Below are 14,512 nucleotides of genomic sequence, written 5' to 3' on the forward strand. Positions count from 1 at the left end.
CCTTTTATATACTTGATTTGACACACAAAAGAGTAGCAAAGAGGATCATTACTATCAGAGGATAAAAATCTAGCGTTGTCTGATGAATGTTACCTAATTCCTAAACAGTTCTCTAGCCAAAATCTGTAATGAAAACACACAGAATGGGATCATTCATTTTGTGGATTTGTGATTTCCTTTTTAGATGAAGGATTTTTTTTTTTTTGGTCCCCAAGCAGATTGAAAAGTGAGGAAAAGATGGAAGACTCCTTGATTATGAGATTAAAATAGCAAAGGTTACCGGGTATCTGGCAAAAATCAGAAAAAGTTGAGGGTGATGTGTGGAGAAAAAAGTTATGGAAAGAAATGGAGAGAAGTTTAATTTTCTATACTTAAGTGAACATATAAATGATTTATTGAGAATGAAAATCTAATTCCCAAACTATGAAAAACAGCATTATAAAAGTTTCATAACCCAAGATTATTATTTAGCAATTATAATCAAATACATTAGCTAAACATTTTACTTTGGATTTGCTTATTTCTTACATTACCCACAAATCATTGATGTTATGGAATTTTTATTAGGTAAATCATTTTTCACTTAAATTTAACAGTCATCTTTATATGGAATATTTATATTTTTAATATTATTTTAAAACATTTTATTACCAAAATTGTAAATAGAAAACTGTTGAAGTATTTAGTAATACTGTATAATTATTTGAGTAAAAAATACCATTTGAAATTTTACTAAAATTCAAGCTAAAATGAATAAATGGACTACTGTATCATTTTACCTTTGAAAAGGAACATGTGAACTTTTAAAATAATTTCATTTAATGCAGGAGGATTTGATACCTTGGGCATTAAGTGTTACTTTGAGAGATTTTGCAAAAGCTTCTTTCTTTTCATAATATGCAGCCTCATTTACAAATACTGGGTAAACCACACAGTCTCCATCAAAAGGAATGGTCTTTCCATCAAGAGTTAAAAACATAGGGTCCCCAGGATTCAATGGCTTCCAGTCTTGATCCTTTAAGGAAAACATTTAAATATCATTTCACACTTTTGGTTATTTTGATCACTCATGTCAGACTCAAACTCAGAAATCAACGTGTTCAACTAAAGTAATTTTAACTGAAAATTGCTCAATTTATTCTAAATTGGCATTTTATTAAAAGGTGGCTTTTCTGTTTTAATAGATTATTTGAGCCTCGTTATGATTGGGCATTATTTCAGCTTTTTTAATTTCAGCTTTAGTTGGGCATCGGATTACCAAAAGATTCTTTTTTAAGAATTGAACATATTTCTCTTCAGATTCCACCTACCTTTTGCCAGTTGAAGGTCCTTGCTATGTGGTGCTTATATTCAAGCCTCAGTTACCCAAGGAGTCCTGGAGCCTCTGATAATCTTGGTTCTAAGAGCTGGAGGACATCCCTTGGATGTTCTTACCTTTTTCCATTAGTGGTGACTGCAGGAAGCAGTGGATTGGATGGAGTTGAGGGGGAGTCAGAGTTAAGGGGGATGCTTACTGGTAGGGTGGGAGGAATTCCACTGTGTATCCCATGGCTATTCCAACTACCACTGCAGCTACCCTGTTTAACTCAGCACGGCTGCCACCCTAAATCACCCAGTCTCCCAGGTCCTGGGTTCCAATAACCAGAACCCACAGTACAATGAAGAAGGGAACTCATGAAAATATTCCAAGTGAACAGCAGAACTGAAAACGTTGCTAAACTTCACCTGGAGGCTGTGATGGATGAGAGCTGTGATTTCACCCTTTTTATTCCGAGGAAAATCAACTTTCTCAATTAATTTGTAGACTTCAATAGTGCATGGAGGAAATTCTCTTCCTAAGAAGAATAGAAAGAATACAAATAGTCCGGGAAAACAATTTTAATCAATGGAATTTATTGAGCGTTTACTGGAGGCTGCACTGTACTAAGTACCTGGGACAGTACAATTCAACAGAGTTGATAGTCATAATCCCTGCCCTCAAGTAGTTTACAGTCTAGAAGGGGGAGACTGACAAAATACAGATAAGGGAAACAGAGTGTAAGTCTATGTAAATAAGTGCTTTGAGGCTGAGGGTGTGATGAATTTGTAACAAATTAGTTCTAATAAGAGGAATATGTAGGTTGAATGAGAGAGAGGAGTCAAGAATAATGCCAAGCTTATGGGATTGTGAGACAGGAAGGATGGTGGTGCCATCTACAGTGATGGGAAAGTCATGGGGAGGGCAGGGTTCGGGAGGGAAGATAAGTAATTCTGTTTTGGACATATTAAGCTTAAGGCGACAGGCAGATTGAATATGTGGGTGAAATGAGAGAGATGAGTTGAGGATAAGAACATGTAAATTTAACTCTGTGTGATCACCACCTTGAACTTGGACTTTCAAAGCCTTAAAAATAAGGGAGAATTGAGGTTTCGTTTTTAATGGTGTTCAATTAATATTTATATAGTAATTAAATAATAGAAAGTCAATGTCTGTATAAATGAATTGTGTGCTACCTGGTATGAAAGGCCCACACAACCTGGTCTCAGCAGTGAAATAATTTCAGGCAGGTTTAATTACAACTTTTACAGTTCCAACCTTTTTTGTATCCCTGTCCTGCCATCTCCCAATTATCTCTGGTAATGGGTGAGTTGATATTGAAATCCACAGATAATTTAAAATCTTAATCATAACCTCCTCCACCAACTGTCTCACCAACCGTTGACAAGCAGTAAAATTGGCTGAATTGAGTTTCTCCTCCTCTCTCTATCCTCAGCCACCTAGGTAAAGAGGCTATCAGGCAGTGAATAAAATGGACAAACAACAAGCAGCTGGAAGGAAAAGGAAGAATATCTAAGGGCCTGGAAAAAAAAATCTACCAAATAGATCATCCCCAAGATAATCAAAAGTTGGCATTCACTGATATCTACCTACTGTTGTTAGGGTTTCCTGACTCAATTTAGTCATGACTTGGAGGTTGCAGTTCCCAAATGAAACACATCAGGCCTATCTTGATTTTCAAGCTAGCTTCCTGGCATCCCAATCTTAATGAAGCCTTTGCTCAAAGAGACTCAGATCAATAGAGAAATTTTAAAATCCTTGTAGACTGTAAGCTTCTTGTGGGCAGGAATCATCTCTACCAACTCCATTGTATTGTACTTTCCCAAGTGTTTAGCTTAGTGCTCTGCACAAAGTATGAACTCAATAAATGTCATTGCTTGACTGGTGAAACCCAGGCCAAGAAGCAAGCAATGTGAAAAAGCAGTAGACTTCTGGGAGACACTTCAGCAGAAGGTCAGTCCATCTGAAATCAGGCAAGGGACTGCTGTCTTTGAGCAAAGGCTTCATTAAGATGCCTAATTCTCCTACTACTATTTCAAACCTGATGGTTACGCTGAACAGTCAGAATGGCTCAATCTCTTTCTCACATTTTCTCCACCTTCCTAACGAATATTTTATTGAATTTATAACTATAGAATGACCATTTCTGCATGAGGCTTACCTTCATTGAAGTGCTGAACAAAATCAAGGGCATGTTTGATTATTTTCCTCATTTGATCCAAAATATCAGCTCTAAGAACTCCTTGAGGCTGGGGACCAACTTCAATACCTGAAAACAGTAATGCTTAGGGTTGAAATGTTTGCTGAAATTAACACTTTGGGCCAACAATATTAAAGACTTTAAAATGTCAATAAAAACCAAAATGATATGGGAGGAAATGAGGACTAAGATCTGATGCATGGCTAGTTCTGTCACCCAGGGTATTTTAACTTTGAAATTAATTTTAACTTGGAATGCAAAAAATTCAAAGTTCCTTGACAAATGGAGCCACACTTCTTAAAATTCAATCTTTTTCTAGCTAGAAAAACCCCAAATTGTACACAAATGAAACATTTATAAGCACAATGAAAAAGCAACTAAATAATCTGACATACTTCTGGACAATCTTGGTCATGCACCTGTGCTTTAGAATGTAGCAATGAATGTTAGAAAAATAAAAAGAACTATCCCGCTATTTCACTCATTTTACCTAGAACTTTCAAACCCAGAGTAGAACAAAAATCATTAGCATTATTCACAAACGAGGGGACCCAAAAAGGGGGCCTGGTAGGGCTGCTGGAACTCCAGTTAATTATAAAAATGCTCATGAAATGGCACCACGAGAAACTAGAGTTCTGGAAAAGCTACTCACCCATTTCCTGGGCTCAATTATCTCAGCCACGTTGCTGCCAGACTGCTATAAATGACTCCGTTTCTTTGCTTTCATGAGCTTGGAACAAGTACTCATTTTATTAAATTATGATTCCTGGAAAATGATGGTGGCTTCTACTTACCAACAGGATATTTTGCTATAGAGCGAGTTGTTGCATACTTCAGTGAAGGATGTTCAATCAGGTAAACATAGCAGGGCAGTGGTGCCAAAGAATTCTGCAAAGAAATGTTTCAGTTTGTTACACATGTATTTATCTATATTCATGCATGAAGCTATGCACTCATCTGGGCAACCTTGCCAAGACCCTCAATCGGCTGGCAGGCTCCCAGGTGATATATTTAGGACCCTAGGACCCTAGGGACTGAGGACCAGGAATGGGGAAAAGGTGGACCCTAGCTCGAGGAGAACGGAATCTGTTTTTTTTCTCATCCAGGTGAAGATGAGGTAGATGTACTAGTGATTCTACCCTATTATTCTTTTTCTGAGGGTCTTCCCTCCTACATTCTAGACTGGCCACCCTCATGGGCCAGGGACAATTTCTGAATTAATTGTCCTTGTTTTTCTTCCCACAGCATAGCCCAGTGCCCTGCACATTGCAAGTTGGTTTTTTTAAAGTATTTGTTACATGCTTCTCATGTGCAAGGCACTGTACTAAGCGCTAGGGAAGAAACAAGTTAATCAGGTTGGTGGTCATAGTCCCTGTCCCACATAGTGCTCACAGTATTCATCTCCATATTACAGATGAGGTAACTGAGGCTCAGAGAAGTTAAGTGACTTGCCCAAGGTCATACAGCAGGCAAGTGGCAGAGCCAGGATTAGAACCCAGGTCTTTCTGACTCCCAAGCTTGTACTCTGTCTACTAGGCCACAGCTGCTTAAAAATGGCCCTGCAAGTGAGAACATAAGAAATAAAACACAGTCAGATTGGCTGTCCCCTCGTTCCTCATTATTACACTATCCCAACCTTCATTATTCCAGCTCCCTCCTTGTCTTTTGGTTCTCCCCCAACCTGCCTAATTTTTCCAGGGTTCCCTGTGCCATCCAGCCTCCTCCTCCCTCTGTGCCAAGAAAGGAATAAGATTTCTTCATAATTCTACTCCCAATTTTGCAAATTTCTAGGAAATGAGTGGGAGGCAGGTAAGAAAGTTAACCAGACTCAATTAAAGGAGTTGGCCCATATTTTGAGAATAATCAGTAGAACATGGGGTCAACAAGACAGGATCCAAGCCTGCTGGACCATCTCTTTGATTGTGGAAAGTTGGTCATCTGCTGATACATTGCCTTCTTCGCTCAAGCCTAAGGCCCAGGAAAAGATTGACTGGGAAAGGTAATACAGAAGTCTCTCTCCCTTAAAGAAATGAACAGATCCTACAGCCTGGGGGAATGCCAGTGATAGTGAAGGCCCAAAACATCTTTAGAAAAATAAAAAGACATGGGATCTGTTTTTACTTAATTTAGGCAGATAAATGACAGTGAACAATCTATGCAAATATGATTTTATTTCATTTAATAATAAATAGGTTGGAAATGTGCAAAATAATTTCCAAAAATTAAAGTCAAATGAACTAATAGATCTTTTCAAATGGATTTAGTTTATGTTCTTACCAATTACAGCTTTCAGGCTCAGTAGTTGCAATACTTGGAATTGTATTTCTAGAACTCTTATGTAGGACTTGTTTCCTAAGTTATTTTTGTCACTTCTCATTGGTCTATAAAAGAGCCACTGGACAGCAATGCTTTAACATAAAATCTGGGACTTAACATGGGTAGTTGGATAGATTACAAGGAAGATCATCTGTGCTATGAAGCACCAGCATAAAAGTGTTAATACAGAAACAAAAGCGTATAATACTTTGTTTCTCAATCAACAATCCATATTCTATTTGATTAATGTTTATTGAGCTTCCCCAGGGTGCATGGTAATAAACAGAATCATTCATGATCTGATGGAAATACTACTTATATCAAGAGTAGGTTTGTCTTTTATTCCAGTTGTGTTTGAGTTTTTAAAGATAAAGATTTCCACCCTCAGTAGCATAGTCTTTAAATATAAAGGACTAGTGTATGTCTGTGTGAGTGCTTATATATTTGTAGAGTGCTCTGTACATAAGTACTCAATAAATACTATTGATATACATATATAATCTGCTTTACAATTTATTTTATATGCATGAAAGACTGCTTGATTTTTAAAAAATTTCTCCACTTTATTATATTTTGTTTTTGCTTCAACAACTACTAGAATTTTTTTGGGGGGGTGAGGGGGGTGTTTAATGGTACTTGTTAAACACTTACTATGTGCCAGGCACTTCTACTATAGACTTCTACTATAGTCAGGTTAATAATAATAATAATAATAATGATGGTATTTGTTAAGAGCTTACTATGTGCTGAGCACTGTTCTAAGCACTGGGGTAGATACAAGATAATCAGGTTGTCCCAGATGGGGCTCACAATCTTAATCCCCATTTTACAGATGAGGTAACTGAGGCACAGAGAAGCAAAGTGACTTACTCAAGGTCACACAGCAGACAAGTGGCTGAGCCAGGATTAGAACCCACGACCTCCAACTCCCAAGCCTGCACTCTTTCCACTGAGCCACGCTGATTCTGAGGTTGGTCTCAGTCCCTGCCCATCATGAGGCTAACAGTCTAAGTAGGAGGGAATTTTATAGTCTAATTATTAGAGATCCAGTGTGTTTGCTTTTTCTGGGTCTAATTTAATAATTTCCAAACTCAATTTACCTTTTCTTCAGTGCAACACCATGGCCTAGTGGCAAGAGTATGGTCTTGGGAGTCAGAGGACTTGGATTGTAATCCTGGCTCTGCCACTTGTCTGCTGTGTGACCTTGGGCAAATCACTTAACTTTTCCATTCCTCAGTTACCTCATCTGTAAAATGGGGATTACAGAGTGAGAGCCCCATGTGGGACAAGGACTGTGTTCAACCTGTTACCTCATACCTACCCCAGTGCTTAGAACATTGCTTGTCATATAGTAAGGGCTTAACAAATACCACAATTATTATTATGATTATTATTACACTGAGGATTTGTGGGGGCATAAAAGAATTTGGATAAGTAATAAAGTGAAGAATAAAGTGAAAATTTAGCCCTTCATTTCATTTTATTATAATGGTTCAAAGTGAATGCATGGTTCACTTTGAAGTTGAAAGCCAGTTGAAAAGTAAAAATCTCATAATATTTTATTGAAACAAGCATGAAGATGTTGCCCACAAGTTAAAAACACATTAGCATTATTTTAAAACACAAAAATTACCTGAATATAATGAACCATCTGAATTATGAAGTCATTCTTGGAGTTTTCAAGAATAATTGTGCATCCTGTGTTAGAAGTAGTGTTGTGAAGGTCAAAAATAAGATCGTAGGCATCTTCGCTACCTTTTGGACCAAATAAATGGTTTATTTCTTGAGCCCTTCTGACTTCATATGGTAAATTTTCTGCCTCCTTCTTGCTGTTATCAGTACAAAGGAACAGATTAACCCACTCTGGTTTATGAAGAAGATATAAATTTAAATATATTAAGGGTCTCAGAGATTCTTTTCAAGGGATCGCCTACTAAAAACTTGAATAATTTCTATAGAGGAAAATTAAAAAAAAAATTAAATTTAAACAAAACCAGCCTGAATTGTGTTTTGGTAACAAAACTATTTTAACAGACAACCTTTCTTTAAATACAGTAAAATACAGTTTGAACAAAACACTGTCTTGAAGTATTTAATCAAAGTACATGGATCTGGTTGGTGAAACACTACTATCGTTAATTATAAACAGTGAATTTTTCCCTACTGAATCTGAGGATGGTAAAAATAAAACTACTGGCATAAGCCTAAGTCTGATATTTCACACAATTATGGATGCTTGCTATAAATTGATAGTAGTTTTTACTTACTACCGTATTATGCTGGGAAAGGAAAATGAAAATTATTCTGTAGACTACTCTGACTTTTGCTTAACTTTGTTCACAGTTCACATAGTCTATTTATAGCTTTAAACTTAGTTACCTATCTTCTACTTCCCTTAAGTCTATTCAGATCAGCTTAGGTATTCTTTTGCAGATGTTGCTTTTTGTATCACTAATTTATAGCTAGGAATATTTGAAAATTGGATCTCCTTTAAAAAATTAAAATATTTCACTTTAATTTTGCGACTTTCTCATTTAGAACCAGTATTTATTTCAAGATTTCTTCAAGATAGCAAGTCATGTACATTATATTTTCTCTGGAGCCTCCTCTTTTTACCTTTATTCTATTACATTACTGGACATATTTTAGACCCTAAAAAGAAATAGCTTTCTTTTCCATTTTCATGTTCTATTATACTTTACAGCACTCAATCAATGTGCCCTCTCTGACCTCACCTCACCAATTTCCTACTACAGCCCAGCCCACACTCTCTGCTCCTCTGGGGCCAGCTTACTTATTGCGCCCTGACCTTGTCTCCCTCGCTGCTGACTCCTGTCCCACATCCTCCCCCTAGCCCTCCATATAGACCAGACCACCACTCTCTCCACCTTCAAGAAATTATTAAGGTCACATCATCTTCAAGAGATCTTTACCCTCTTTTCCCCAGATTGCTCTCCCTTCTGTGTCATCTATGCATTTCAATCTGTGACCTTCAGACATTTGATATTCATCCCACCCCCCACCACGCAGCCCTTATGTACATACCTTTAAATTATATATTAGAAATTACTTAATTATTCATATTAATGTCCATCTCCCCTTCTAGACTGTAAGCTCATCATGGGCGGGGAACACGTCTGCGAATTTTGGTGTATTGTACTCTTCCAAGCACTTAGTGCAGTGCTCTGCACATAAGTGCTCAGTAAATACCATTAAATGATTGATTGACTTTACCATTAAAGAAACAGGACAATCAGTCCTTTAATCTACTTGTGCTATAGAAGGCACTACCCTAAATAATAAATTAGGCAAGATATCATTATTATAACAGGTAAATAATAATTACCGAGAAAGATAGTCCCATTTCAATGAGCTTCAAGTAAATATGGAGCTTTTCTCTAACCCAGCTATTTTCAACACTAGTTTGCTTAGATCACTTTTGCAACTCCACATTATTGTGTCTGCTGTTATAATGAATTACTCTAATAATAAATGCTTTTAAACTGAAGAACCTAGACAATCAGACACAATAAATTATACGAAAACTGAAAGAACTTCCACCAAAAACAGAGAATTATTCCAAGTGTCCAAACGTATTGCACATGAGAACGACAGCTCCTATCACTTCTGGTTTATTTTAACATTGTATCATCATCATCAATGGTATTTATTGTGTGCTTACTACATGCAGAGCACTGTGTTAAGCACTTGGGTGAGTACAACAGACTATCATTTGAATAAGCACATACTTGATCCACACATTCACATGCTTATAAAAAACCCATATATTTAATAAGACACTTTTCATCTGAAACACCTAAAGCCAGAAACTTGAAAGATAATTACACTTCCAAAGGATTTTTCAAACCCTGTTCCATCAGTCTGTAGCCTTAGTAAGAAAACTTAATTTAATAATTATCTTTAAAAACCTTAAAGGGTTTATTTTCTAAAAATAATCATTTACTAAGGTAAAAACCAAATGTAAATGTGCTCACATTGGAAAAAGATTCACTCTATAGACCATGTTTAAATATGTATTAAACATATCATTAAAAAATTATTGCAATGAAGGCAAGGACAGATCTGCAAATATGACTAATGTGGAGGTACTTTAGGGAGTAGAGTACCTACACCAAATATTAATTTTATGCAAGTTATTCATACAATGCTATCATTGATTAATAAAATGCCAGATTATGAAACATTTGCCTTACAGTTCTCTGCAAACAGTATGTACTCAGTAAATACCACTGAGTGATTGGCTGAGATTGCCTATTTTGGAGAGTTGAAACTATTCTTCAGTTCACATATGACTATTTTAAAGAACTTGTTGCAACATCTTACTTCGGTGCTATCTGATGAGAAACATACATTGAGAATAATTCCTTAATATCAGTCAAAACATGTGAGATGTCAATAAATTCCAAAAAGATACCAACTCAGTCACTTTACACAAATACTTTAAAGGAGACCTTTGTGGTTTCTCCACAAGAGCTTTGAGAAAATTCCAAAAGATATGCTTTTTAATGACTTTGTAGACTGTGTTAACTATTACCAAGGGGATCAGATAAAAAAAAACCCTACCTTAGCCCTTTTCCAAATTCAGTAAATATCATTTGAGTGTGCTACTAATCAATAAATAGTATTTATTGAGTACTTCGTGCAGAACCCCATACTAAGCCCTTGGAAGAGTACAGTCGAGCCATATTGTATTTAGTACTATTCGTTAAAAAATGCAATTAGTTTAAAACAAAAAAGCAAGGAAATATTCGACAAAATTCATATACAGTTATTCTTACCAAAGATTTTCAAGGTCAAAAACCCGGTTCAGGTCACAGTCAATATATCTAGTACATTTCTCCACAGCTCTGGGGTTGGTAATAAACGGATTTACTTCCAGGCCTGTTCTCTGAATTTCGGTTCCGTTTTCTTGCCAGTGTTTAACCAGAAATACCCCCGATAACTCATTTCCATGAGTTCCTCCAAAGATAGCAATCCTTCTTACAGGAGTTTCACAAACAACCTGACCAGAAGTCATTCTATCTAGTAGTTTTACCTACTTTCTGCAAACCAGAAGAGAACACATCAAAGTAAGCATGAACTTCTAAACAATAGAAAAACTTCTTATTTCAAATATAACATTTTCTGGCCTGGTCTTGGCAGGGGTAGTTAAACTATATTTGTAGTCCGACAGTACATGCTTCTCTTAAGAGCTCTCTGTTGCAACTCAAGGGCGTTGTCACACTGACACACTCCTTTTCTAGCCCTGCCTTTCTTTCCCATATTTGGATTATCTTATGTAAATATCAGCTAGAAGGACAGCTGTATAGCTTAACTTCTAACTCCCTCAATCGGTTAGTAGTCTTACATACAGTAATAAAAAATTATCTTCCAGTTCAAAATTGTGTTGACTCAGATCTTAAAATAATACTTTCACCTAATACTTGAAGTCACCAAAAGTTTGACTATATTTCTGGTCAAAGGTAATTCAATCACTAATTAGAAAGTCAAGTGAACACAATTAATCATTACTGTCCTCTGAGAAATGTGATCATTTTTACAGAAATATCTTGTCTAAGAAAGTTGATCATTTGTAGAAAGGTGTGAGTTTAATCACTGCTCTTCAAATCTTTTAAGTTTTCCACGAATTGGTTCCAAATGTTTCAACCAACGCTTCCACTGCTGCATTTGAGAGTCTTCTTTAAAAATAAAATTACATATATAAGGATTTTCTTTATAATTAATCATCCTCAAACCAAAAAAAGTTTTATTTGAAGTTATCTAGTTCACATACAGAAGTCCCTAAGTTTTAAGTTAGAACTTTCTCTTTGTGTGGTATTGAGAAAGTATTGTCTATTTTAGTCAAGGTGGCCAGACGTCCTCAAGTGTCCAGAAAATCCCAGAAATGGCTGATTTCACCCTTGCTTAATTATTACTCTAATGTGGCATAGTACTGAAAAAAGGGTAATGCTTTCTAGTATTGCCATAAATACTTATTTATTGAGAGAAATAGGATTTCATTCAGCAAAGACAGAAGAAAAAATAGATACAGTAAGCAATGAAAATGTTGGGGTACATACATTTACATCATATAGGATAGGGACGGTGTCCAAACTAATAATCTTGTATCTTACCCAGCGCTTACTATAATGCTTGGCACATAGTATGCATTTAATACAATTATCATTATTATTGTTCATGTAAAACTTACAATAAATTAATGAAATCTTAGCAAAAAGGAAATAGAATGTTTATTCATACACTTGTATTCTTCCAAACACTTTGGTTTAAGTAATAACAAGTATCAATTAGCAAATCAGAACAGTTATGACTTTAACCAAAGTACTATTTGTTCTATCCTTTGACCTAGTCTCTTTGGAACAATTCCCACAGCCTGCACTCACACTTTGTCCTTTTACTCAGCACTTTAAGACACATTTAGCATTTACAAATAAAGTTATCACTTAACTTCAGAACATGAATAACTTTTTGAGTTAATGAATTCCAGCTCTTCTGTTCTGAACTTACCTCATTTAGCAAGTGCAAAGTTTGTCTTCTATGGGAAGCTTTATTAGAAAAAACAGTGTATTTCCAAACATGAGTTTAGAACTAGACCAAAAGAGGCCTTTTATACACCAGTATACTGAGTGAACATCCGAAGACTTTAACCCCCTGTTTCCCACTGCTCAGCCCAGTGTAAAGTAAGTTTTCAAACCTCTAATTCTTTTCTAAAAGCAAAATGCCTGAGGCTCCAATCCATGCAAAACCACTTTACTGCCTGGGACTAGACTTTGAGCATTTAAAATATTGGTGTACTTTACATTTTATGGCCAGAACACAAAGTTCTTGATGGGGTGAAAGGTATTATAAACATTTTTAATTGCAACTGACCCCCAGGTATTATGCCATTTTTGATGAGTCAAAATACCTGGTTTTGCATTTTAAATTTCCTCCCTTCTTTCCTACAATTTTCCAAATTGGGATTTAGGATCTCCTTTCTTTCCTCCCTTCTTCCACCTGCTGCTCTCAGGGGACTAACTTCCCTGCAAGAGCAATTTGGGGAATTGTCTTTCTGGGCCACACACCCACATAGCTGTTCCTTTTGAGGAACTAGTTGTGCCTTGTGGGACTACAATTACAGCGCACCCAGTAAAATTATTTAAAAGGGACTGTCAAGAACAGCAGGAGGATGAGGAAAGAGTTTTTAGCTAAGGCTCTGCACGTTGAAAACTCAAGATCCAACCGAGATTCAGGACAGGACCCACATCTTGGATCTCACAGAACGTAGTAAGCACATAGTAAGCGCTTAACAATAATAATAATAATAATAATGGTATTTGTTAAGCGCTTACTATGTGCAAAGCACTGTTCTAAGCAATGGAATGGGGGAATACAAGGTGATCAGGTTGTCCCACTTGGGGCTCACAGTCTTAAACCCCATTTTACAAATGAGGTAACTGAGGCACAGAAAAGTTAAGTGACTTGCCCAAAGTCACACAGCTGACAATTGGCAAAGCCGGGATTTGAACCCGTGACCTCTGACGCCAAAGCCCGGGCTCTTTCCACTGAGCCACACTCCTTCTCTTGCCATCATTAATGCCATCATTAATTATTATTAACAAATATTATTATTGTTATTATTATCTCAGAACTGGCAGCATGGGAGGAAAGGCTTAGGTTCCGGGCCTTCTGAACAGCCCTGTGAATCCATTCATTCGTTCATTCATTCATTCATTCAATCACATTTATTGAGTGCTTACTGTGTGCAGAGCACTGTACTAAGCGCTTGGGAAGTACAAGTTGGCAACATATAGAGACGGTCCCTACCCAAGAGTGGGCTCACAGTCTAGAATCGCAGTAGGGATTTTAAACAAAAATCCTGGCTTCAATAATAATAATAGTCAGGCACTGTACGAAGCAGTGGGGTGGATACAAGCAAATTGGGTTGGACACAGTCCCTGTCCCACGTGGGGCTCACAGTCTCAATCCCCATTTTACAGACGAGGGAACTGAGGCCCAGAGAAGTGAAGTGACTTAAGGTCACACAGCAGACAAGTGTGGCCTCCAGGAGGCCTTCCCAGACTGAGCCCCTTCCTTCCTCTCCCCCTCGTCCCCTTCTCCATCCCCCCATCTTACCTCCTTGCCTTCCCCACAGCACCTGTATATATGTATATACGTTTGTACATATTTATTACTCTATGTATTTTACTTGTACACATCTATTCTATTTATTTTATTTTGTTAATATGTTTGGTTTTGTTCTCTGTCTCCCCCTTTTAGACTGTGAGCCCACTGTTGGGTAGGGACTGTCTCTATATGTTGCCAACTTGTATTTCCCAAGCGCTTAGTACAGTGCTCTGCACACAGTAAATGCTCAATAAATACGATTGATTGATTGATTGATTGAAGTGGCAGGGCTTGGATTAGAACCCATGACCTTCTGACTCCCAGGCCTTCCATTACACCAAGCCACTTCAGATTGACCATGGTATTGTACTGGCATTTAAGGCAGGTTATCCCAAAACAGCAACATCCACTTGTCTTTTCTCTTTGTGACACATAGAGCATCTTCTCTGGCTCCAAAAGGCAAGGGGCTTGCTAGTTTCTGCAGATCCAGAGAGGCAAGACAGGGGCATAGCCATTACACCAAGCCACTTCAGATCGACCATGGTATTGTA

General features: G+C 37.1%; 1 protein-coding gene across 1 annotated transcript; it reads right to left on the bottom strand.

The window, feature by feature from the left end:
• Window positions 1–729: 729 nt before the first annotated feature.
• On the bottom strand, window positions 730–11,153 carry ASPA (aspartoacylase). The gene is made up of 6 exons (XM_038759347.1): window positions 10,634–11,153; window positions 7,468–7,663; window positions 4,313–4,406; window positions 3,480–3,587; window positions 1,726–1,835; window positions 730–1,015 (listed from the first exon to the last, which is right to left on the bottom strand). Exons 1-6 carry the CDS (start codon window positions 10,870–10,872, stop codon window positions 815–817), a joined length of 948 nt encoding a protein of 315 aa, XP_038615275.1. The 5' UTR covers window positions 10,873–11,153; the 3' UTR covers window positions 730–814.
• Between the last annotated feature and the right edge of the window lie 3,359 nt (window positions 11,154–14,512).

Source organism: Tachyglossus aculeatus, chromosome 17 (assembly GCF_015852505.1).
Source record: "Tachyglossus aculeatus isolate mTacAcu1 chromosome 17, mTacAcu1.pri, whole genome shotgun sequence".
Lineage (NCBI taxonomy): Eukaryota > Metazoa > Chordata > Mammalia > Monotremata > Tachyglossidae > Tachyglossus > Tachyglossus aculeatus.

Coding starts and splice junctions, on each gene's coding strand:
- ASPA (XM_038759347.1), bottom strand. CDS start 10,872: ATGACTTCTGGTCAGGTTGTTTGTGAAACTCCTGTAAGAAGGATTGCT. Junction 7,664..10,633: donor TTTGACCTTGAAAATCTTTG/GTAAGAATAACT, acceptor TACTGATAACAG/CAAGAAGGAGGCAGAAAATT. Junction 3,588..4,312: donor TATAGCAAAATATCCTGTTG/GTAAGTAGAAGC, acceptor TACTGTTTTCAG/GTATTGAAGTTGGTCCCCAG.